The 26,139-nt window shown below is 44.0% G+C and overlaps 1 protein-coding gene across 1 annotated transcript in view; it reads right to left on the bottom strand.

Annotated features, from left to right (window-relative positions):
* Positions 1-368: 368 nt before the first annotated feature.
* Positions 369-26,139, bottom strand: part of Slc4a5 (solute carrier family 4 (sodium bicarbonate cotransporter), member 5) — a 73,900-nt gene continuing 48,129 nt past the window's right edge. Inside the window, exons 13-25 of the mRNA XM_013034642.1 lie at positions 24,279-24,412; positions 23,393-23,664; positions 20,330-20,388; positions 17,520-17,720; positions 13,767-13,880; positions 12,381-12,542; positions 11,463-11,641; positions 10,254-10,326; positions 6,137-6,205; positions 5,362-5,535; positions 3,680-3,832; positions 2,082-2,166; positions 369-1,132 (exon numbers count right to left, since the gene is read on the bottom strand). Coding sequence (XP_012890096.1) covers positions 1,098-1,132; positions 2,082-2,166; positions 3,680-3,832; positions 5,362-5,535; positions 6,137-6,205; positions 10,254-10,326; positions 11,463-11,641; positions 12,381-12,542; positions 13,767-13,880; positions 17,520-17,720; positions 20,330-20,388; positions 23,393-23,664; positions 24,279-24,412 — 1,710 coding nt within the window. The 3' untranslated portion in view covers positions 369-1,097. The remainder of the gene's footprint in view (positions 1,133-2,081; positions 2,167-3,679; positions 3,833-5,361; positions 5,536-6,136; positions 6,206-10,253; positions 10,327-11,462; positions 11,642-12,380; positions 12,543-13,766; positions 13,881-17,519; positions 17,721-20,329; positions 20,389-23,392; positions 23,665-24,278; positions 24,413-26,139) is intronic.

Below are 26,139 nucleotides of genomic sequence, written 5' to 3'. Positions count from 1 at the left end.
TTTGGGGAATTGCCCTATTGTGGTCTAAATTCTTTTCACTGTCTGGAATTGGGACAATTAGAGATTCAATTTATAAATCGCTTTTCTCCTAACAGGAATTTAGGAAGATCAGTGGCTTTCAGGGAAAAGGAGCTTGCGTTAGGCATGTGGAACTAAGGGACACATAATTTGGCTCCTAGGTTAGAATGTTCTTAGGCCTGCAGCCCAAGGTTGACTTGTGGTAATTCCTGATGCTGGCAATATGATAACAGTTCCCCTCATAATTCAGGAGATCTTGTGTGCTTCCTGTAAAGCATACATACATCTAAGGCTGAAGATTTATCTGCCTCTAGACAAGGTAGCCTGTGATCTATCTTACTAAGGTTGGATCTAACACCAACTGACACCTGTCCATTCTAGGGCACATGGTAGGAGGGGGACTGCCCCCACCAACTTCCCTAGTAATAAACTGATACAGGCTTCTGTGGGCCAGATTCTTTTTCATGTCACAACACCCTGTATAATCATGAAGTAGCCCCCTTTTTCCATGTTAGATTTTGGTCATGAACACCAAGTAATCACATTGTTGGCTTGGAGGTTCTAGCATCTGGGTCTCAAATCCTTTCTTGACTTCCTAGCTCCACTTAATCTTTATTTTTTGTTAGATTTATGTTTCCCCCATATCTGATCTATGATAATGAACCCATTGTTATTTTATTCCATACAGTATTAAAGTGGTGTTATCATCCTTAACATACATTCATTCTGCCATTCAGTAACAGGTACTTAAACTTTATGTGTAATTTTACTGTCTAGTTTTATTTTTTCAATATTCCATGCAATATTTGCAGTAAGTCCCTGTATTAAAGTTGAATACCTTTGTGTGTTTTAACCACATTGTGGATGTAATAAAAAGACTCATTTGTTTCTTGTCCCCAAGGTGTGAGCTGGCTAATCATCCTCTGTCTCCCTGTGTTGTGGCATCAAAATCCATAGTGTGAAATCCTAATCCCTCAACCTTCTGGACATTGCTTACTGTCTTCTCTAACACCCAGGAGTCTTCTGATCCCAACCTGAGCCTTTACCTTCGATCAAGTTCTGAGCCACTGAAGGAAGAATCAGAGTGAGTAACTCCAACTGGAAGATCTTTTTCCTGGCAGGAAAATTTAATGTCAGATGTGAAACAGGTTTAAGTGAAATAAAGAAGAACATCCTATTTCTCTAACCCCTCCTCAACCATTAATTTTGTTCATTCTCTAACCCTAAGTACAATAGTATAGTTAAAAGGAATATTGAGGCCTTTAGAACTGGGTTGCTTCTGGCTCAGTTCTTCACACAGAAGGTTCTTAGCTGGGTTAAGAGGGAGTGAGGCCCTTGGAAGAAAGATATGGCAATACTATGATAGAGAATGGTACTAGGAAATCCCCAAGGGAACTGAGGGTGCTGGTGGGATCCCAGGTAATCCAGCCATAACTGCTGTCTTTGAAAGCGTAAAGGAGCATCAGGGTCAAGACACAGGCTGGAGCTTTCTAAAGACTCCAAAGATGGGCTGTGTGGTCTTCATGACACAACTGTCCACCAGTTGGGAGGGATTAGAATGATAGACTTTCACAGGGTCTTTATAAGCAACCCTCCATCCTTCCCCCGAAGCCTCCCCTTTAGCACATGGCAGGTACTTGCGACTTATACTGGGACCTTCGGTTCTGACTTACCATGCAGATTTCTACCTGTTTCTCTAAAGGTGGAAAATGATTTGAGTTCTCAATCATTTCAACATCCCCCCAGAAAATGAGTGGCTCGGGAGGCCATGTTAGGATTCCTGTGTTCTGAAACAATTCAAAGGAGGCCAAGTGGGGCCAGAGATGCCAAAGGAAAGCCAAGAATGAGGGTTTAGCTTTTAGTGAAATTGGTCCTAGGAGTCTTCAGTGTGCTTTGAGGTTCCATTTGATTGATTCAGTTTTCTTGTTGATTTGTCTAGAAACTGAGCCCTCTAGTATCTAAAATGATCAGATTCCCAAGTAACAGGTTTTAGAAGTTCTTAAGGGAATAGATGGAGGATTAGTAGTGAATAGGAAGGGAGAAATACCAGGTGTTTTACTTACTGGCAATGCAGTGGATACCATTTTGGGGATCTGATTGGACACTTTCCATGGGAATCTTTATAACTGAGGGAGGAAGGAACTGGGGCTGGAGAAAAACAGTGGGAAAAGCTGATAAACACCACCAACATAACCACTTTGGCTTTCTTGCCAAAGTGGAAAATGCATGTATCTACAACGTGCAGATTGCCATCCTCTTCACATCCAGACCAAGCAGTCAGGGCGCTGCTAGCACCTAGAGACCTGGAGCGCAGTGAGCACTGTAAATCCACTTTCTAGACACCCAGAGAACGGTTCAGAAGGAACTTGTCCTGGGATGTCACTCCTCAAAACAAGTTTCATCTGGTGTATAGCCAGTTGTTGGGAATGAACTTTGCAATGTTCCCTGTATTGCTACAAAGATGTCTGCAAGATGAATTTAGATATCTTGAATTCCATTCTTTCACTGAATAGAGCCTATAATGCAGAGATGCTTTTCCCACACCTCCAACCCCGGTGTAGTTTCTGTTTTGTGAAAGCTATGTAAATATTTATTGAATGAACCAATGAAAGAATAAGTACTTATTTTTAAAGACACTTGAACTCTTTGTTTTCAAAATCTACCTTTTCCAAATTTTCTCTCTGTCCTGAAAAAGGACAGTAATTAAGGGCCAGGGGAGTTTTCACTAGTCACCACCATCAGAGGATGACTGAATCTCCACCAGCTAGTCAGCAAGCATTTAGCAACTAGTCACCAAGGATTTGCCTATGAGCAGCTTTCATTTGCAAAACGTGAGATCACTAGAACAAGGTAGATGAGTTCAGGTCACACTGAGAGACTGGGAGCCAGGCATGGCATTAAGAGATGACATGGGGGGCAGTTCAGTATACTGGAAATCAAGCATCAAAGTCAGGAATGACTTTAATTCTCTCCTAGACAGTCAGCTATTTGCTCATCATGGGAAAGTTACTTCCCTTTGGGGTACTGTGTCATCATGTATAATAAACATGAACCAGATCATCTTTTTGTCTAATTTTTTTTGAGATTCACAAAAGCTTCTGGACTGGCTCCAAAACACTCACAGAGTGTTTTGTGGGTGGGATGTAGAAGATGAGAGAAGAGGGGTCGATGGGACAACCAGGTGGTCCTAGGCATCTGGAAAATGTCACTCTCCTTTCAGTGAGGACACATGCCTCTTGCCTCACTTCATCTTAATACTTGAGGCATATTAGATTCCTGAAGTTCAGTCTACTTTTAAGTTCCCACCAGGCCCTTCTCCCTAAGCCTGTTCCAGTCTTTGGGTGTCCTACATGTTACAGCCATCTTTCCTCAGGAAACTGCACTGCTGGTTGATAACTCACAGGAATGGGAGAGTGGATTTGTTCAGTCACCTGTTTTAAGGCAGGGAGGGTCACTGGTTCTGGCCACCCTGAAGATATTCCTAGGAACCGATGGACTCTCAGCACCCCAGATCGAGGCAGGAAGAAGCCCCAGCTCATCCTTGTTTGAGTCCAAGCGTTGTTGTAGGCCACCTGAGAAGCCACCCCTCCCTGGCTGAGGCAGAAGTGAAGGGAGGGTCTCTAGACCACTCCCCTTTGCCCAAGCATCTCATCTTTCCCACCTCCTCATCACTGTCCTCGTGGGCCCCTTTCCTTTTCTTCTTCTTGTCTGTCTCCTTTTTCTCCTTCTCTGGGAGGATGTTGTCAATCCAGGCCAGATCATGCTGGGAGAAGATGAAGTCCAGAAGCCTCCGAACAATGATAAGGCCTAGGATCTGTGGTGGGTAGACAGAGAGACTGAAGTTTTGAGGAAGCTCAGAGAAAACCATTGTCTATGCCATGCTTGGCTCTCAGTCTCTCAATGGACCTGACCTCATCCACCTTGCTCTATTGATCTCACCTTTTACAAAGGAAAGTACTGGTTGGTGGAGCTTAAGCCATGGGATAGTTTTTCTCTTGTATGAACTTGGGTACCTTTTGTAGTTAATGTTTTTGGAGCCATTTCAAAGTTTCTACAAATCATCATTCACTTCTACCTAGGTCCCTCTCAATCTAGTCTTTCTTCAAGTTAGCAGTTACTGAGAGGGATAGAACCTGTGACAGTTAAAGTGGAGAACCAGGATAGAAACCATAGGTTGGAGAACCAGTCTTTCTTTCTTTCTTTCTTTTTTAAATCAATTGTGGGGCTTGAACTCTGGGCCTGGACGCTGTCCCTCAGCAGTTCAGCTCAAGGCAAGCACTCTACCACTTGAGATATAGCACCACTTTCAGTTTTCTGGTGGTTTACTGGAGATAAGAGTCTCATGGGCTTTCCTACCCAGCCTGACTTCGAACCTTGATCCTCAGATCTCAGCCTCCTGAGTAGCTAGGATTATAGGAGTGAGCCACCAGTGCTCAATTTCTTTCACTTCTCTCTCTCTCCTCTCTCTCTCTCTCTCTCTCTCTCTCTCTCTCTCTCTCACTTTCCCTCTCTCTCTCTCTCTTAAATTTCAGAGTTCTATAACATTCACAATAGTCAAAGAAGTTTTTTGGTTTTTTTTGGGTCCAGTTGTGGGGCCTGAACTCTGGGCCTGGGCGCTGTCCCTCAGCTCTTCAGCTCAAGGCTAGTGCTCTACCACTTGAGCCACAGCGCCACTTCCAGCTTTTTTCTTTTTTTGCTTATGTGGTGCTGAGGCATCGAACCCAGGGCCTCGTGCATGCAAGGCAAGTGCTCTACCACTGAGCCACCTTCCCAGCCCCTAGTCAAAGAAGTTCTATACATCTTTCTCCAGCTCAAACTTTGTATTGTTATTGGGGTCTGAAATTCTTGATCCTGCTCTTCCCTTAGGCCACCTCACGATTTCTCCTTTTATTTTTAAGTGCTCTTGAATGGGATGCCATATTTGTCAAATTTGGTTACTTTGCTTTGTGAATGGATTTATTCGTCATATGTATCTACTTCTGAGAAGAGTTTGAGGTTTGGCAGTGGGGAACTCCTTTGCAGGTGGAGTTTGTCCTTCAGCCCCAAGCCAGTCCCTATCCCAGCATGGACACTGGGTGGCTTTTGCCCTGACCTTACACCTGGGTTGTCACTGGAGGGGTGCCTGCCACAGTGACATTCTTTCCTCCACTTCCTCTTTACCCTCCATGTATAGCATCTGGCCTGGCCTTAACCTCTAAGCTAGTCCTGCTCCAGTGAAGGCAGGCCTTCAGTAGGATAGAGGAGGGCAATGGAAAGTGAGGCAGTTCGGTACTGGCCAGACCTCCTAACAGACACCTGCCCAGACCCAACCTGCTGAAGTGGGGGAACCTGAGCCAACTTTACCATGACTGGGAAGATGATGGCAGCCATGGTGGACTTGAGGATCCAGAGCACCGCCAAGCAGAGGATCTGCACAAGGGTGAAGAGGTGGATGCGGCGCAGAGGCACGTGGCGCAGGAAGGCATAGTCTGGCTGGTGCTTGGCAGGCATCAGGAAGAGCTTGCAGCGGTCCCAGAACTGGTGAGGACAGTGCAGGGCTCAGCCAGGCAAGCCAAGCCCTGAGGAGATAGGGTTGGGGTACAGGGTATGCGGGGGGGGGGAAGGCAGGTGTGAAGGCCTGCTAGAACTTGAGACTAGGGGAAGAGATGTCTTGATAGGGAGCTCAAAGAGGTTACTCCTGATCAGACCTTAAGATGCACTACAGGAGAGGAGGGGAGGAGCCCTAGAGATAGTTGCACAATGAATGTGGTCCATATTCAAGGAAACTGCAGCACAAGCTATTCAAGACATCTGGGATTTAATGGCAAACAAAACAACATCTTTTCTTTTTCAGGGCTATCTTCTGAGGGGGTGGGTGGGCGGGCAAGTGCAGTGAAATGCTCACTGGAGTTAGCTGAGTTTTGAGTTCTTAGCTTCAATTTCCCCATCTGTAAAATGGGGATCAAGTATCTAATTATATGGGTTAAATGATATAACACCTTTCTAAATAGTTATTTTACCTGACAACGTACTTTACCTGGTAAATGATGGCATTATGCGTACTATTATTTTAAAGTTGAGGTATGGAGGTAGACATGGAAGGTAGACTAAGTCACATCATCCTGGGAGGGAGTCTTACCTGGATGCCGTTGAGAGAGGCCACACCCATGTAGAGGAAGACTCCATACAGCACTGGCATGGGGATGTACTGAAATGAGAGTTGGGGTTGGGACTGGGGTGGGTCTTTGGATACCTGCTCTGGACAAAGATGCTCTCAAACTACCAAGGCTAGGAGCTGGTCTTTGGAGGCACTAAGGGTCTGAAAGCAGATCTGGAACCACAGTAGGAGTAGACAGGGGGCGGGGTAGGGGCGGAGGAGGGGGAGTGGGAAATGAGGGTTGCTGGGCACCACTGCTCCCTCTCTAGCTAGGATAGCTAGCCTACCTCCTCTCCCAGCATGTGGTCTGGCTGAAGATACTCCTGAAAAGTGGGAAAGCCTTATACACTACTGTCTGTTTACTCTTGCCATTCCCTTCCCTTGTCCCCTTCAGCCCCCAAAAGTTGCCCAGCCTACAGGGGCTAATGACCTACATCAGCAGGGCCAAGACATGTACCAGAAACCACACATCATGCACAGTCATGAGTGAAGCAAAACAGAAGCACATGAAGTAATCACAACTACTCATAACTACCAGCTAGGAGTCTGATGGGTACCATTTCTTCCAAACACAAGAGACATTTGTTTGCTTTTTCAAAAATGCAATCATATAATTCATACTGTTTTGTAATCATGATTCAAATCATCTTCTTCCTCCTCTTTTTTTTTTTGTGCCAGTGCTATGCTTGAACTCAGGGCCTGGTTGCTGTCCCTTAACTTTTGTGCTCAAGGCTAGCACTCTACTTCTTGAGCTCAATTCTACTTCCAGCTTTTTTTGGTAGTTAATTGGAGATAAGAACCTCACAGACTTTCCTGCCCAGGCTAGCTTTGAACCACAACCCTCAGATCTCATAATCCTGAGTAGGTAAGATTACAGGCATCAGTCATCAGATGATTTTTATATACAATAAAATGTAAAGCATACTGGAATGGAACTCTATGGAAGGAACTGGTACAAAAATAAGTGCAATTACAAAGCGATATAGGGACATAACAACACTGTAAGTAGAACCCAATTTTTTTTTTTTGGTCCGGTCGTGGGGCCTGAACTCTGGGCCTGGGCGCTGTCCTTCAGCTCTTCAGCTCAAGGCTAGCGCTCTACTACTTGAGCCATAGCGCCACTTCCGGCTTTTTTCGTATGTGGTGCTGAGGAATCGAACCCAGGGCCTCAGGCATGCAAGGCAAGTGCTCTACCACTGAGCCACCTTCCCAGCCCCAGTAGAACCCAATTTATACTCTTGATAACTTACAGTATCAGCAAGACCACCCCCCTGTTGGTAACATAAACAAGAGTTAAAGATTTCAACTTCAGTGTTATCTTGAGTTGACAGCTCTCCAGTGTTATTTCCCCTCCTTCCTTCTTTCTGTCCTTGCTGGGAATGAGACCCAGTGCTTTGTGCATGCTAGGCAAGTGTTCTACCACTGAGCTGCAACCACAGCCCCCAAGATCAGTTTTATGGGTCAAACACGCACATCTACCTAGGATGACAGGCAAACATACATTTTCAAAAAGTTAAATAAAATTTATAAAAAGTTATATTGATTGGAAATAAATGATAATGAAATCTAGGCCCTTACATATTCACTAAATTATGTTTTGTTCAACTAGTTACATTTTTTTCCTTAACACAGAGTCAATATGGTTTTTGGTACTTGTGTCATCTAGTGATAATGCTTTAATCACTTAACTAACTTCTTTTCAAAGAACAATGAATATGTTTATTACATAAATTAAGATAGGCAGGGGGACTTAATTTGCCTCTTCAGGCCTTGATTTTTCCTCAGGTAAAACACCAATGTCTTGTTCTCTAACTACCTGTGTGGCCACATTGGCAAAGTCTTGATACACTGAAGACAAGAAGTTTGCCTTCCTCAAGCTGTGCCCCTAGACAATTGATGATTTGGGCTTATTTTCCTCTTATTATATTTCTTTTGAGCCTTAAACTAGCCTTAAACTAGTATTTGGACCAATGTGGACCCTTGAAAACTTGCATGGAAAAGTCATGGAACAGGTACAGCAATATTTAAAATTTTTCTCATATCTGGCACTTTCTACAGCCTATTTTATAAATACATAAATGAATGTAGTAGAAATGCAGTTCATAGCTGGGCGCTGGTGGCTCACGCCTGTAATCCTAGCTACTCAGGAGGCTGAGATCTGAGAATCGAGGTTCAAAGCCAGCCCGGGCAGGAGAGACCATGAGACTCCTATCTCCAATAAACCACCAGAAAACCAGAAGTGGCGCTGTAGCTCAAGTGGTAGAGCGCTCGCCTTGAGCTGAAGAGATGAGGGACAGCGCCCAGGCCCAGAGTTCAAGCCCCACGACTGACCAAAAAAAAAAAGAAAGAAAGAAATGCAATTCATAGTTTGAAAGCATTACAGCATTTAGGTAAAAAACTACAGCTGAAAGGGAATTTCCATTGTTGCTCAAAATGTGAAACTAGAAATGAATAATGTGACCATACTGTTTTTTTTGTGGTACTGAGGATTGAACCCAGTGCCTTGCAAACACTCAGCCACTGAGCTACAGCCCCCAGCCATCATTTCAATTCATTTAATTACACTGCTGTAGGCAAGCTACCCCTATTAAGAAAATAGACAATATTAGTGTAAAAACAAAAAAATACTGAAATGAGATGTCAAAAGCTTAGAAAAACATATACACAGAATATAATAAATGTGTTTACAAAAGAATTGATGACATTGTAAATGGAACAAAAGGAGGGAAGCTGTAGAGGATTTTTCTGACTGCTTTGTGCTCCATTCAAATCCACACAAAAGCTGATGTAAAATCGCTGAATTGCTGAACACACTTACAGCTGGGGCAGAGCGCTGAGATCACCTGAGGTCTGAGGCTCTATCACAGGGACTCTGGAGCTTCTGACACCTGGTGTTTATAGGAACTTTGGGCTACTAAAATATGCTATCCTTAGGCTAGGGAATGCTTGTCAGACAGTAAATATGAAGACTGACATATACAACAAGTCTTTGAAGCCCTTTCCACAAAATTAAATACTTATTTGCCATTTAAAATAACTTGGACATCCATCATCCTACCTACTCAAGAGTTTGAAATCAAGGTTCACAAAGCTAGCAGGGCAGGAGAGTCTGTGAGATGCTTAATCTCCAGTTAACCAGCAAAAAGCCAAAGTGGAGCTGTGGCTCAAGTGGTAAAATGCTAGTTTTGAGCAAAAATGTTCAAGGATAGTGCCTAGTCCCTGAGTTCAAGCCTCAGGACTACACACAAAAACAAACAAATAACCTTCTAAATGAACAAAATGCCTGCCCACCTGTGAATGATGTGTTTCCTGAACAATAGAAATATCCCTTTAAAGGCAGTCAGTCTTATATATTCTGCTCCAGTATGCCTAATACCAATTATGAAGCCAGAACTATATTTTGTATCAATTACATTATGATTTTTCAGTTTTCGTTTTTACAAGTTCCCACTCATGAGCTGTTTTGCAATATTCAAAGGAAGAAAATGGTACAACATGTTACCCTAATACCTTAATTCAAGAAAAAGTCTAATGTGGTAGTGGGTATTGAACCCATAGCCTTGCTTATGCTAAGCCAGCACTCTGCCACTAACATGGCATTAATAGGATAGGTGGTTGGATTCAGGGCAGGATAGAGAATGGAAAGACCTTGTGGGAACCCCTTCCCCATTCTTGACCAGAAAATGATAGTTCTGGAGACATCCACCTTGTATGTATCCTAACTGTAGATAGTTTCTTCCATCTGTCTTGGTGGGACGTGAGCAAGAGGAATTTCAAACTGTGTGGGAAAAACTCACTTATGCACTCAAGACACTTGAAACAGAGGAGAAGAGAACAAGTTTAGAGGAACTTGGGAAGTTTTCTGCTGCAAAGTTTAAACTTCAGAAAGGAGCAAACAAGAAAGAATAGCCACAAACCACAACATGGACACACCCAGCTCAGGAAGTTCTTGATCTAAGCAGGGACAAAACTGGGCAGAACTGTCTGAGAGAACAATGTCTTCCAGGAAGGTAAGAGTGGATGCTGGGTGGGGTGGATGAGATTTTGGTCTGATATGATTTTCAGGCAATGTGTTCAGGAGTAAGGTACAAAGCCTTACCTTCAGGATGGGAGCCAGGAAGACAGAGATTCCCGTCAGGATGAAAACAATGATGCCAGTTACTCTCTGTTCCCTGGTGGAGAACAGCACACTGTCAGAGGTGACCCACCAGATGCTCAGTGACAATTTCTAGCCCCATTTTTTCCATGGGCTCTGAAACTTGTGTCCAAAGCCATGACCTCAAAGAGCTTTTCCATTCGGCTTTGCCCTATAGCCTGAAACCTTTCTGGCCCACACAGGGAAGACAGGGAACCACAGAGTATCTTATAGGAACATTAGGGAGGCTGGTCAGAAATCTGCTTGATAGCTGGGGTGCCGAAGCCATCAAACTTGGTTTGAATTTTGGTCTGCTACTTAATCATTACGTGGCATCAGGCAAGATGGGCCAAATAAATGAAAGTAACAATAACATGTAGTTGAGGAGACCATTGTGGTATTTAGTACCTACTACCCTGCTGTTTGGAAATATGCTCCTCACTCTTGTGGGCCACAATGGGTGAAGATCCAGGGTAGAGACCCATCTACTGACAGAGCACGTGCCAGGGTTGGGGTAAGTAGGTTGGCCTGAATGTCCAGACCCTGACACAATCTAGGTTGGAGCCCTGAACTCCAGGAACAGATTGCTTAGGTCCAGGAGCTTAAAGATACTATCTTAAGTAGTCATAAATCCTCAAATTAGCCTAAAAGGCAGAAGGGAGAAGTTTCCAGGGAAGCCATTAGAGAAATGTCAGGGTCTCATTTGGCTAGAAGATGTGCTTCATTCCTAAAATAGCTTGGGGACCTGATTTGGAACAAAGGAAGGAACAGAAACAGGCCAGGTCCACAGGCCACACAATGGGGGTGGACCCAAGAAAGCTTTCTGAATGGAGATTGAGCAGAGAAGGAAAGCCCAAGAGGCCCTTCGGGCTTGGAGAAAGAGATAAAGTGGAGGACAGGTAAAGGCTCTAGCAGAACTTGTTAGGTGAGACTCTATTTAGGTCAAATGTATTTATGGGAATGGGTATGTGCACTACTGGGAGACTACTGAGCAAAAAGTGCCACGTGGAACTGAATTCTTCCATTTTTCCTTCTCTCCCTTTAGGTTATCACTCCTGTCAGCTCAGTTCCTGAGCTGTCAGAGTGAGGAGCCCAATATCCTTGATAGTAAGCAAAACCACTTCTCCAGCAAGCTGGTTTCTCCTCTTTGATTTATGCCCTGTCCCTTCCTACCTGACCCCCAGGAACTGAGGCTGCTCCCCAGGGGCGCTGGTCTCCGTTTCCATCTTGAGGCTGTCAATGTGGGCGATGGAGATGACCGTGGCAGCTACATACCAGGGGAGCCCCGTGAAGGAGCACAGTGCCATAAGGATGCCCACCCAGAACAGGTCCAGATGGTAGCCGGCAGCTTTCTGTAGGGGTGAGAGGAAGGAGAAGCTTGTGGAAACTTACTCCTTCTCAATGTTGCCATTTTATAGAACAGGGTTCAAGGGCTCTCTCTGCCTTCCAGTGTGTACTTTGAGGTGCCCCTGACGAGGACTTCAGAAGTGTTGGGTCTCACCACTCCCAGAGGTGGCTTCAGCTGCCACCTTACCTAAAGGGTAAGCCAGGTTAGGGATTCAGGTAAAGGAGGAGAAGGATGTTTAGGCTTGGAAAGGCTAAACATGTTTAGGCTTATTCAGGCCTTTGGTTCCCTAAGGAAAAGGCCACTGTTCCCACCCGGCAGCCACAGTATCTCTACAGTTCGTGGACAAGGACTCCCAGCTAGAGCAGGCCTTACCTTAAGCCTAGAGTGTAGTGGGACAGGAAGTCTGAGTTTCTCATACCCATAGTGAGGGAGGGGAGTTTTGGTAGAGGAAGAAGGGATGCTTTCCTCATGATTTAAGACCTAATCCTTGCCAGCATCTTCTCAGATTTCCAAAAAGTACAGAGGTAGAGGGAACTTTGGGAGAGGCAAGGAGCCTATGCCCAGTTGTCCAGCTTGGGCTTGGTCTAGTCCTCAGACCAAATCACCATGACCCTATTTGAGAGGCACATCCCACCCATCCCATCCACTTCAGGTGGGAACTTTCAGTGTGTGCTCTAATTATGAAAAGAAACATCATTTCCCTCTGCCATTCATTCTGGCTTTGCTCCTAACACCAGCCTTACCCTCAGCTTGTTCTCCTTCCGGTTGACAATGACAGCTGTGATCTGCTGGTCCATGAAGATCAAGATGGTCACCAGCAAGGCGGGCAGGATGCTCGCCAGGTACACCCACCACGGGTTCTTCCCAAAAGGGGCCACGAACCAGCCTCGGTCAGGCCTCGTGGGCTGGGTGGAGCAAATGGAGAGGGCCCTTTCCTCTCTCCCCTTGTCTCAGGCATTTGCCTGCCGGCCCACTCTCCCACCTGGGTATATGTTTCAGGTGCAGTATTTTCCTTACAAACATTAGGCATGTGCAACTTTAAAGATCTCATGGAGGCAGGCAGACAGACATGGGAAGGAGCATGAACACAGCTGGGGTCTGCAGAACCAAAGGATACTTAGCCGCATCTGGGATCGATTGGAAAACAGGGAGGGAAGTTTCAGAGGGCAGCCAGGAGAGGGGTATGCAGTTACTATTTGCAAAAGAATTAAAAGCAAGAGATCCCAAAGGAAGAATAAAGTGTTTATAGGCTCAGTGTCTGACTCTTCACTTGTCTGAGGAGTATTCTAGAATTGTCTGTAAAACACCAAACATCAATTCAGACTGCATGTTGAGGATAAGGGGTTATTTGTGAAGAATCTGACATTTATCTTTTGTTGTATTTATGAGAGATACAGCAGGAGGCCAACATGAGTTGTACAGAAAGTGTTCAAGCTACTCAGGAAAACATATATAGTAAATATAATATCTTAAAGGCCAAGACTGAAATGGCAGGGAGGATAAGTTTGAACTTCCTGCCCTAGTTAGATGGTTGCTACACTTGCAAGGTAACTGACCAGATTTGAGCTTAGCTGTACACAGCTCTGATTAGTAGGTAAACTGACCTGGTGGGACATTTCTGAAGCTGTGGTTCTCAATGTAAGCATACCCAGAATCACCTGGAGGGTTTATTAAAGTGCACATTACTGAGCTCTGCCTCAGTTTCGTAAGATCTGATGCAGAACTGAGAGTTTGCATTTCTAACATTTTCCCAAGTGAAAAAATGATACTGTTCCAGGGACTACATATTGGAGATCATTGTTCCATGGAATCTACTTTAACAGATCCCAATTGGCCCTGTTGGTGACCACAGGACAGGGATGTAGAAACCCCCAAATGAAAGTCCAGAGGCTTTAATTGGGCCAGAGGGCAGATTCCAGCATTTTCTCCAAAGATACATACTAAGATTTCATGATGAATTTGTCCCTACCCACTTATCAAGGAACCAGAAGCTGGAAGGAGAGGAATTCACATAGCAAATCACTAGGGTCTCTTGGCTGAGGGAAGAAAATCTAGTGAGTATAGAGGAGAAAGGTTCTGCAGCTAGTGGGTAAACAGAGTGAGCATCCAGAGTGGTGTTAGGGGCAAACCTTGATGACATTAGGCACGTGCAGTTTGGGGGTTTCCAGACCAAAGCAGGCATCAATTCCACAGAACATCAGGATGGAGAAAACAATGGAAAAGTCAGCCACTAGGGCCCGGACCTGTCAAAAGATGAGGAGCAAGTGAAAGAAAAATCTGCTGTGCTCCATCCAGGCTGGGATCTCAAGTCAGCAGGCTCAAGCTCAAAGCCTGGTTCTGCCCTTTGCTAGCTGTAACCTTGGGGGAGCATGGCATCTTTCTGAGCTTCAGTTTCCTCCTTTGGGAGACAGACATAATGACAACACCCACCTTGAGATGCACACATAAGCTATGCATGTATAGAGTGGTTCGGATGTGGTGGTTAGAGTGTGTATTGTTAGGATGTGTGTGGCCCTGATGACATGTACTGGTGTGACAAATTGAACTTAGCAGCAAGGCAAGGTCTTGCTTCCTACCCTGGCATGTACCTGGGCTACAATCTACCTATTTTAGATTTTTTGTGATCATTAGATTAACAAGCCTGTGTTAACTAGCTCAACTTCTGGTTAGTAAGGGATCTTACAAACTTTGTCCTACCTGGGCTGTCCTCGAATCAAGACCCTTCCAACCTCAGGCTCCTAAATAGCTAGGATTGCACACATAAGGCACCAGTATTTGGCTATATCCTTCTATCTTAAAAAATAAAACTCGGGCTGGGAAGGTGGCTCAGTGGTAGAGCACTTGCCTTGCATGCATGAGGCCCTGGGTTTGATTCCTCAGCACCACATACGCAGAAAAAAAAAAGCCAGAAGTGGCACTGTGGCTCAAGTGGTAGAGCGCTAGCCTTGAGCTGAAGAGCTGAGGGACAGTGCCCAGGCCCAGAGTTGAGGCCCACGAAAATAAATTAAAAAAATAAACTCTGGTCATTCTGTTGATGCTTTTCTGTCATCTAGTGGCATCCTTGACAGTGTTCTTTAGTGAAAACACTGGTCTAGACTTGGAGTTTACTATTGCCAGAGATTTTTATACTTTTACTAAATATATGTATATACCTCAATAAAATATAGCATTGCTACATTTGAAAATTTTACATAAATGCTAGCATATCTGTAATCTTCTGCAATTTGCTTTATTTTCTCATTATATTTCTTATTTTTCCTATGTTCCTCTCTTTATACATATATGCATGTATGTAGGAATGTGTGTGTATGTATATTATGGTTTAATGTTTCCAGGATTTTTCCATTTTTTATTCTGTCAATGCATAGAGTCTGATTGTTTTCATTTTTTCCTCTTAGAGTCAGTGTTTATGTGGCTATTATTGCATACATGTGAGAGTTTCTCTGGGGTGTACTGGAAATGGAAATGTCATCCTCAGCTCTATTGGAGGAGCTCATTAATCTCTAAACTGAATGTACCAGTACCACTCTTCATCTCCAAGACCTGCATATGTTTAGATGAGTGTGAAATAATGTGACCTCATACAAGTCCCAGGAGGCAACAGTGCATTTATGTAAGTGTATGTGTGTGTGTGTGTGTGTGTGTGTGTGTGTGTGTGCACGCGCACGCAGGCTTGCGCACATGCGTCATTTCTGGGGCTTGAACTCAGAGCCTAGGCACTGCCTCTGAGCTTTTTCCACTCAAGGCTATCATTCTTCCTTTTGAGCCACAGCACCACTCTCAGGTTTTTTGGTCATTAATTGGAGATAAAGAGTCTCATAGACTTTCCTGCCAGGGCTGGCTTGGAACCATGATCCTCAGATCTCAACCTCCCAAGTAGCTAGGATTATTGGCATGAGCCACAGGCACCTGGCATACAAGAGAGCAATTTTTTTTTAATTTTTTTTTTGGGTCCAGTCGTGGGGCCTGAACTCTGGGCCTGGGCGCTGTCCCTCAGCTCTTCAGCTCAAGGCTAGCGCTCTACCACTTGAGCCACAGCGCCACAATCAAACCAAGGGCCTCAGGCATGCAAGGCAAGTGCTCTACCACTGAGCCACCTTCCCAGCCCCAAGAGAGCAATTTTTAAGTAATGTGAGAGAAAAAGTTTGTGGTCCAAGAATTTCATACTATGTGTATTATTTTCATCCTGCAAGTGTTTTCACTAGGAGGAGACTTGGAGGTAGGAAGGAAACCTGTCTTAAGGGCACATTTGCGTCACATGCACACTATTTTGTTGAATTTGTATACTGTAAAGCTTCCTAGTGTGACTTTTATTTATTCTTTCAAAATATTGAGGAAATACAGATAGTCAGAGGTTTTATTATTATTTGCTGAAGATGGCTTTAGGAGACAACTGTGAGGCAGATGCTATGAGAATGTCGCTCAGATTCTTCCAAGTACCCTACCCTATGACACAGTGCACATGTGCAAACAAAACGTGGAACTAAAAAAGTTGCAGTTAACATTTATAATAGCCCAAACAAGCAACTACTTAGGAAAACAGCCAACATGAGCGAGGAAAGATCAAAATAAATGAAGTATACCATATTCATGTATCAGGAGTCTCAAATTTGAAAGACACCAGTTCTTCCAAAATTGTCATATAGGATCAGCATAATCCTATCAACATCCCAACAAGTGTCTAAATTCAGTGACAGTGAAAATGATTCTAAACTTCACTTGGAAATAAAAAAGTCAAGATAATATTGTTAAAACACATGCCAGGCGCTGGTGGCTCACGCCTGTAATCCTAGCTACTCAGAAGGCTGAGATCTGAGGATCGCTGTTCAAAGCCAGCCCGGGCAGAAGAGACCATGAGACTCCTATCTCCAATAAACCACCAGAAAACCGGAAGTGGCGCTGTAGCTCAAGTGGTAGAGCACTCGCCTTGAGCTGAAGAGCTGAGGGACAGCACCCAGGCCCAGAGTTCAAGCCCCACGACCGACAAAAAAAAAAATTGTTAAAACACAAAAATGGAGATTTTAGCCTATAAGATAAAAAAGACATTATAGATTGTAGAACTAAAGACTTTGATACTGTTATATTTAAAAAGTTAAATAGAATTTTAAAAACCCATAAACTGATTGTTATATAGTAACATTGGATATATGGCAAAGAAAGCCTTGCATAATGGTAGAGAAATGAACAATGGTCTTTATATATTAAAAAGTACTGACTGGAACAACTGGCTATTTATATAAAAACACAAAGAAACATTATCTCACGTTATACATCAAAATCAGTTCTGATAGACTGTAGATCAAATGTGAAAAGAAGAACAATGAAGCTTTAAGAAGATAACACAGGAAGATTTCTTTGTCCAATATTTTCCTTGTAGAAAACTTCACTGTATCTGGGTAAAACTAAGAATTTCAACATATGCCATTAAGATAGCCAAAAGGCTAGCCACAGAATGAGAAAAGATATTTGCAATCCATATGATTACAAAGTGTTTCTATCTATAATATATATAAACTTGCAACTCAGAACAAAAAAGAATGCAATAGATAATGTGCAACAAGTTGAAACACTTTCCAAGATGAAAATCAATGGTCTAATGGCCAATAAATACAGATGTTTTCAAATTCATCAATCATCAGGGCAATGATAAAAACTTTAAAATACAATGAATCATTTCTTCACAAAAGGCTAAAGATTAAAGTCCGAAAATAGTGTGTTGTCAAGGGTACTTGAAAAGGGAATCCTGTTCTCTGTAAATCCAAAATTTGCATTCTTAACGTGTAAAAACTTTAGTGCCAAGTGGATATCCATCCTGTCATGAGACAGGGACCTTCCTAACAGTACCTGAATATAGATCCCTCTTAACTGCAGGGTGTGCTTACCTTGGTAGGAAAATAACGGCTGAATTTAAATTTCTTCAGTGTTAAGGTCATGGAATATGTCCCGAAGAAAAGGATGAAGGACATTAGTGCCAGATCTGGGATGAATTGGCATGAGTTTCCCAGCAGGCGGCCACCATAGCTCAGACACTCCTTCTTGCTCAGCAGGGACCAGTCCAGAGCTGTGAGGTTAAGGGGGTTGTACTTGAAGACCAAGCACAGGAGAGAAAGGGTCAGCAACTTCCTGATGGGTTAGATGTGTATCCTAACTCCCCACCCCTGGCATTGGTCTAGATGGCTCATACAACTACCCACACTCACAATCACAAGCCCTCCGATCTACAATGGAACCCTCAGCAACAGAGTAGTGTGCCTGGGGACAGACTGGCCAAGGAAGCACAGGCAGGCAGCCCCCGGAAAGATAAGGAGCTAATGCAGGTTTCTTCAATGTGTTCTAGGATGTAGGGGTTTGAGAGAAAGGAGGAAAGAACAATGCTCTTTTCTCCATAGGCTTGGCTCATATCCTAGTCAGTCTATCATGGGTCCTACTGATACCTCCTTCCTGGAGCCAGGAAGCCACTGTATACAGAAAACAACTGGAGATATGGCTTAGCAGTAGTGGTTTGCCTAGCAAGCATGAGGTCCTAAGTTCAAACCTCAGTACTGCCAAAATAAAAACACAATACCACCAAAATAAAAATAAATAAAACGCTCTCTACAGGCCAGGTATGGTAGCTCATATCTGTAATCCCAGCTACCTGGGAAACAGAAATTGGAGGATCAAAGGTTAAGGTCAATCCTAGGCAAAAAGTTAGATCCTTATCTCCATCAATAAGCTAAGTGTCCCACAATAAAATAAATACTCCTAAAAATGCAAAAAAAATAAGCTAAGTCTAGTGGCACACAACCACTGTTCCAACTACTAGGTTGGCATAGCTGGGAGAATCTTAATTTGAGGCCAACCTGGGAAGAAGCTTGAGACTCCACTAAAAATAACTATAGCCAGGAGGGATTGGAGGCATAACTCAAGTGGTAGAGTACCTACCTAGTAAGCATGAGGCCCTAAGTTCAAGAACCAGTGCCACCTAAATAAATGTCAAACGAACAATAGGTTTTAAAAGTGGAATGTTCCCTGAATTTATCATTCCTTCACTGTCCTTTAGGCCTGGCTCTATATCTGTTTCCCAATTTGTTTCTTATGATTTCTTGTTCAGTCTCCCAGTGTTACTCCATCTTATCCATACTAGTCCACCCACAGTTCTCTCCATAAACTTTGTGCTTTTCTTCTCTCTTTGTCTATGATATCTATTGGCCTGGAATATGCTTTTCTCTACAGATCAACTTTCTCATCTTCAACATCAGAGTGAATTCCACCTTCTCCACAAGTCTCTCCCTGACCTCTTCCATCAGTCTTCTTCCCTACCTCCAAGGCTGGAAATATGTGTATGGCCTATATTTAAAGTATGGCATGTTCTGTGTTTGTGCTATCTCACAACTTTTCAGGTTCATCTCCACAAACATATCAAAAGTAAACTTGAGCACTGGGTGCTGGTGGCTCATGCCTTTAATCCTGGCTACTCAGGAGGCTGGGATCTGAGGTTCAAAGCCAACCTGGGCAGGAAAGGGTATGAGACTCTTATCTCCAACTAACCACCAGAAAAACTAGAAGTGGAGCTGAAGCTCAAAGTGGTAGAATGCTAGCCTTGAACAAAAGAGTTAAGAGACAGTGCCTAGGCACTGAGTTCAAGCCCCACCACTAAATAAACAAATAAACAAATAAACTTGAGAACAGAGGACATATTGTTTCATTCATTCATTCATTAATAAGTTACAGTGTTAAGTGAAAAAACCAAGGGCTCTGAGCTATACCTCAGATTTTGGGGGGGGGGTCTAGTCGTGGGGCCTGAACTCTGGGCCTGGGCGCTGTCCCTCAGCTCTTCAGCTCAAGGCTAGCGCTCTACCACTTGAGCCACAGCACCACTTCCGGCTTTTTTCTTTTTGTTTATGTGGTGCTGGGGAATCGAACCCAGGGCCTCATGCATGCAAGGCAAGCGCTTTACCACTGAGCCACCTTCCCAGCCCCTACACCTCAGATTTTTTTTTAACCTTCAGTACACACAGCATCTTGCATGTAATAGATGTTGAGGAATGGGAACTACCTGATGCTGTGCTTCCTTCAAGTCTTTGTAGAATGCCAACTGAGATGTGTGTAGGTAGAGCCATCAGAAACACCAAATGCCTACACATTTCCCCCAAGACCTATCAAGTGCTAACCTTCTCTTGGATTTCAGCATGCCATCATTAGACCCACTTAGGCTGAGACACAGATAGGAGCCTCTGAAGGCCACCACATATCATTATTGGGAAAGATAAACCAGACCTAGGGTGGCTAGGGACTAAAGGAGTACAAAGGACAGGTTCTGTTCATTACGGGTGGGGGGAGGGGGAGAGGAACAAGAATAAGGTTTTAGGGACTAAGGATGGCATTGCTGGGTGGGAACTTGGGCTACTACACAACTAAAAGCTGGAAGTGAAGCTTTGCTTACATGCTTACACACGTGTGTTTGTGTGTGTGTGTGTGTTTACCAGTCATCACCTTCATTTGTAATATATGTACATGGACTTAATAGAAGGAGGCATGCTTTAAAATGCTTAAAACAAAAATATGCATTCACAAAGGTGTGCAGGTGCCCCAAAGTTGACCTCTGAGATTCTGGGATGCCATCGTTGGTTTCAGTTTCCCAAAAAATTTTTTACCACTTCCCCTACAAGAAGAAATGGACAAATGTCAGATCTAAAAGGAAACAACTTACCAGAGACGCACTGGTGTTTGGTGCCAGTGGGGCTGAGGCATTGAACACGGTTGTATTCACTGTAGATGAGCACACAAGTATGGGAAAGGGTCATTGACTTCTGGGTAGGAAGACCCAGGATCCCCAAGAATCCTCACTCTTCCCCTTCCCCCTCCAGTGCCTTAGTGCCAAGGACTGGCTTCCATTGTGAGGGCAATTCATCGTGCCTCATCCCTCTTCACCTCCACTTTGCCCTGGTGAGGAAAGGATGGTGGGAACAAGCCTGCCTACAGCTCAGACAGAATAGCTGGGACAATTAGGATAGCCTTGGCCTGATGGTAAACAACTAGTTTTAAAAAGTGCAATAAAGAATCCAGTGCGGAGACAGTTGGTGAATAATATGCCCCATGAATCCCTACTGGCCACTAAGCCCATGTCTGTACTGCTAGACTTAAACATTCTTAGAGAATACATGCCATGCCATTCATCATGCCAAACACTTATAAAGATGCATTTACCCACAAGGTACTCTCTTTTACAGATGGGGTAATCATGGTCCATTTAGGTTAACTTCCCCATTGTCCAGGGTTCCATAGCTTATACTTGGAGCTATGATGGCAGCCCAGGCTGGCTAGCCCAGAGCCTGTAAAGGTCCAAGCTCTACCTAGTAAGCTTTCTTTCCCTTTCCCCACTTCATATATGCTTTTTTAAGGTCAGCTAGACTTCTGAGAATTTATTTGCTTTGATGTTTTTTTTCACCTACCCCTATTTTGTAAGACAAGGAAAAAACTTCCTTGATCTCAGACCTGAAAGAGAATAAGGTTCACTTTCCTGCCTTGGCCTCAGTGTTTAACTGTAAATGGACATTTAAAGTTTCCTTCAGCTCTGTGGGAAAAGCTGGAAGAACCATAATCTGCCTCCTCTTATTTCCACATGGCCTCTTCCATTACTCCTCAGTCTGGTCTCCCCTGCTTCCTCTGGTGGGGAGGGTTCAACATCATGAGGCTGAGCCCCCTAGGGGATGTGGCTTCTCATCACAAAAGTAGGCTTTGGGGGACTAGGGACAGCTGAGCTCTCCTCCCTTCTTCCTCTAAGCAGTTCTGCAACAGGTTTGAGAAGATAGGGAGGTCCACTAGCAGTTTTGCCACCTCTGAGACTGAAATGTAGTATAAGCCTCGTCTGTTCCTGTTGGCTCTCCATATTAAGTAAGAAACTCAGAGAGGAGATTAATATTGAGGCCTTCCCAGTCTCTAGCTAGCTGTCCATAGGGCCTGTCTAAATTGTTCTCTTCTGGGGTAGTTGGGATAGGTGAGGGGCTAATAAACTCAGTCTGGACACAGAACAAAATATTCCAATGAGTGCTATAAAACCAGAAGTTTGTTAGATTTGCTCCATTATTAGAAATCAATGATATCTCCTTCATTTCCTCACATCACTGACCAAGAGAACTTGATACCAAGTTAGACATCAGAAAGAGGGAGAAGCCTAGGCCAGGAGGCTGACCTGTAACTACCTACTCAAATGCTTCAGAACTCCTTACTAGTGCTCTCGATGACTTCTGGTTTAGGTTTATCAAACTTTTTTTAATGAGGGAGGAATGTTGAAGATTGAACCCAGGGCCTTGCACGTGCTCTCCACCTCTGTGCTGTGTCTTTAGTTCCCATCGATTTTTTGTATCAAGAATTTAATAAAAAAATAAAGACTATTTAATAAAAATAGACATTTAATTTGAAGGTCATGAGATGACAGTGGAAAAAATACAACATGGAAGGTTTAGAAAGGTCTCAAGTATAATACTGTAAAAGTCTAACATTCACAAAGTAGTACTCACGTGGGGTTGAAAGCAGCCAAATCAGTGTTTGCAGCATTCATAAACAGGATACAAATCAGTTACAATGTACACAAAATTAGAGAAAATGAGAGTTCGTCCTTATAAGCTTTTATGAGGAAGAGTGACAAAGATCGTATGCTGTAGTAGAACTGGGTGAGACTGGGTTTTACAGGTACGAGAAGGAAACAATTAGAAAGTGAGTACCTCAACCCCTCTGTACAGTATTTTTACAATAAAAAACATATAAAAAAAGAAGTAAAACTATTCAGACTTAAAAAAAAGAAAGTGCCTCATAGGCTAGAAGAAACCACAGTTGCTTCCTTCCTCCCACCCTAGTTTCCTAAGTTTCTAGAACTTTTCTTTCCATGGTCTCCTAATCAAAACTAACCTGTCTTGGTTCCAGTTGTATTCTCCGTAAAGAAACAAGATCTAATCTTACTGGGGTTAGCAGCTCATAATGGCTCAATACTACCAATTAACATTTTAATGGAACTGAGGTTCTCAAACTTGAGAGTACACTAGAAATCTTTAGAAGGCTTAATGTACACATAGTTGGACAGCAGCATTCACTTGCAATCCCAGCTACAGTGGCATGTGCCTGTTATCCCCAGAAATATAGGGAAGTACAAATAAGAAGACTGCAACCCAGGCAGCCCTGGCTAAGTGAGACCCTATTTTGAACACACACACACACACACACACACACACACACATGTCCAACCCGTAAGAGAGCTGGAAGCATTACTCATGTGGTAGAGCAACTGCCTAACAAGCTCAAGACCCTGAGTTCAATCTCTAGTACCTCTGGTGTGGTCTCACCTTAAAAGGCATGCAACCACATTGGCAGCAATGTGTTGGGGGGTGGGGGGAGTGGCCATGCTCTGATGGGCCTGTGTACCATCAGGTTTACCTCTGACTTGGACCGCACTTCTGACAATGTGGCCTTCACAGTGATTTGCCTCACTCCACACTGAGACAAATCATGCCTTCCTCCTTCCTTGTGGCCTTGTACTCTCCTGACTATACCTCGGTACTGATATGGTGATGCTTATTAGGGCTACTGACCTTTTGAATTCCCCTCCCCCCAAAACTAGGGTCAGGTCCTTGCATTTTCTCCCTTGGAACAGTGAGTACCTGGAGGAAGAGTCCCTCCTAAGAAGGCTCACTCTCCTGCATTTGATAGAGAGCTATGGTGGTAGGGGAGAGTGGGTAAGTAGGTGGGAGCCCAGGGCATGACTGGAGCAACCACTCACCTGTGTCTGGGGCAACACACTCGCACTTGTAGGTGGTAATAGAATCAGGCTTGAAGTCCATGTTGATAGGGTAGTACCTAAAGGCACCAATCATTTTCTTGATAGCATCATAGATGAAGATGAAGCTGATGAGGGTAGAGAATCCCTCCTCTGTGAAGCGAGTAATATACTTGATGATAAAGCTGGCATCTGTGGCTACCAGGATAAGGCACTGGATGGCTGAGTGTAGGCCAATCCAGAGTCGGAATTCCATGTAGTCCAATCCATTGCCTCTGAAAGACAGAAGGAAGTGAGGAGCCTCCATGCCAGGGCTCTGCCTGTGCATGGCTCTCCAAACCTACCCTAAGGAACTCAATCCTCTCCTCTAGAACAGATGCCAATCCAAGGGACCTAAGAACACTGGGGCAAGGACCATTTCTGATTTTTGGGAAATTTGGGAAAGGATCTCACAGAGGTGACAAGAAGGTGCTAAGACACTTCAGTGTTCATGTAGTTGGTAATAGACACCTAGAATGAATAAAAAAAAAAAAGAGGAAATTTCTGATTCAGAGATGGCGCTGTAGACAAGACAGTTGAGTCTAGTGTGATGGGGCCGCTTGGGTCTGGGTGCAGCTTTCTGACATCTTGTCCGAGACTTTTCATATTCTACACTTCCTTTCAAGTCCTAATTGGATTTCCTCCTCTTACCTCGCCTGACTTTTTCCTCATACATTGAGATGACTTAAAGGCAGGCAGCTGGCAAGAGTCAGAAGGAACATTCCCTGATAGCTCGTCCCATGGTTAAAGATGACTTTGGTACTGCCTCATCCCTGCCTCCTCTTGAACCTATTTCTATATTCTGGCCTTGCCTAAATGCAGACACAGAGGGCCCTATTGGGGCACCTACTTGCTGAAGTCAAAGAGGAGTTTCTCGAAGATGAGAATGGGTCCCGTGCTGCTGAGAATGATGAGAGGCTGTCCCGAGAAGAGGCAGAACAAGGAGCCAGCCATGGCAGTGCCCAGGAAGCTCTCCATCACTCCCTGGGGACACAGGAAGTGTGAGGCTTAGTGGAGGCAATAGAAGAGAGTTTCTTCACACAGATTGCAATGTAGCTACTTCTCCATGAGCCCAGATATATTTGTTCTTTCTTCTGGGCCCTTACCACTCAGACTCTGCTCCCCATATCCTATCCCCCAACTTTCCATCACAATTTAATTTGGATGATGATCCCCTTTGACTTCTTCTTTTTTTTTTTTGTCAGTCGTGGAGCTTGAACTCTGGGCCTGGGCACTGTCCCTCAGCTCTTCAACTCAAGCTAGCACTCTACTATTTGAGCCATAGCACCACTTCCAGCTTTTTCTGTTTATGTGGTGCTGAGGAATCGAACCCAGGGCCTCATGCATGCAAGGCAAGCACTCTACCACTGAGCCCTTTCCTTTTAACCTGTAAAACATACTTGTTCCTGTGTTCATCCTATTCCTGTAGGACAGGCCATTTATCCATAGAATTGTTTATTTATTCAAATATGTATTTGGTGCTTAGAGCTTAGACTGTTCACCCACTCAACAACTACCAAGTATCTTCTATGTTTCAAACATTGTGTCAGATATTGGAGATTGAACTGTGAATACACTTTTTTCCTCTAGCAGAATATACAAACCAGTAGTCAATTTTTATCAGCAAACCTTTTCAACCTCAGCACCGTTTCAGCCTAGATTATTCTTTCTTTTTTTTTTTTTTTTGGTCGGTTGTGGGGCTTGAACTCTGGGCCTGGGCGCTGTCCTTCAGCTCTTCAGCTCAAGGCGAGCGCTCTACCACTTGAGCTACAGCGCCACTTCCTCAGCCTAGATTATTCTTTATGATGGGGTCTGTCTTGTGAAGTGTAGGATGTTTAGCAACATCTATGTCCACTACATACCAAGAGCCATCTTCTTCCCAGTTAGAAAAACTAAAAAAGTATCTCTGGATATTGCCAGATGTCTCTCAGGTCAAAATTGCCCCTGGTTGAGAGCCACTGTCAAAGACTGTGATAAGCCGGGGTGGGCTCTTAGTGGCTCAGGAGCACACAGAAAAAGAGAAGAGGTGATTAGGAAGGTGACTCTAGACGTACATCTATGGAAGATAAAACATGAGCCAGGATGGTCAGAAGAACAGGGTCAAGATGAGAAAGACAGCAAGTCTTTGAAGAACTTAAGATGGTCAGGGTGATGGAAAGTGAACTGTAGAATGTGTGAGGAGAACAGGAATGCTGAGAAAGAGAATACTGGCTTTATAAGCAAATAAGGCCATGCCATTAGGGTCAGTAAAAGCTGGGATTTAGGAGTTAAGGATAATGCCTAATTTTTGGCATAAACAGCTAAGGGAAGGGAAGTGTCACTTGTTATGTTAGAAAAGGCCCAGGGATAAATGTTAGGAGAAAAGATTATATATGCAATATTGCCTATTTGAATTGGGAGGCACCAAGAGGCAGCAGCCATGTGGATATGGTGGGAGGCAGCTGAACATGCACCTGAGCTTGGAAGAGATATGCGCTGGCAACAGGCGTTCTTCTCAACTTATCTAGGAACATGGATTCTTTTCTTTTTTTGTCATGGGGCTTGAACTCTGGGCCTGGGCACTGTCCCTCAGCTCTTCAGCTCAAGGCTAGCACTCTACCACTTGAGCCACAGCACCACTTCCAGCTTTTTCTGTTTATGTGGTGTTGAGGAATGGAACCTGGGGGCTCATGCATGCAAGGCAAGCACTGAGCTACCTTCCCAGCCCAGGA

The sequence above is a fragment of the Dipodomys ordii genome, unplaced genomic scaffold, assembly GCF_000151885.1.
Source record: "Dipodomys ordii isolate 6190 unplaced genomic scaffold, Dord_2.0 Scaffold192, whole genome shotgun sequence".
NCBI classification, from domain to species: domain Eukaryota; kingdom Metazoa; phylum Chordata; class Mammalia; order Rodentia; family Heteromyidae; genus Dipodomys; species Dipodomys ordii.
The sequence above is the reverse complement of the archived record's forward strand: the minus strand, read 5'-3'. Positions and strand labels throughout refer to the sequence as shown.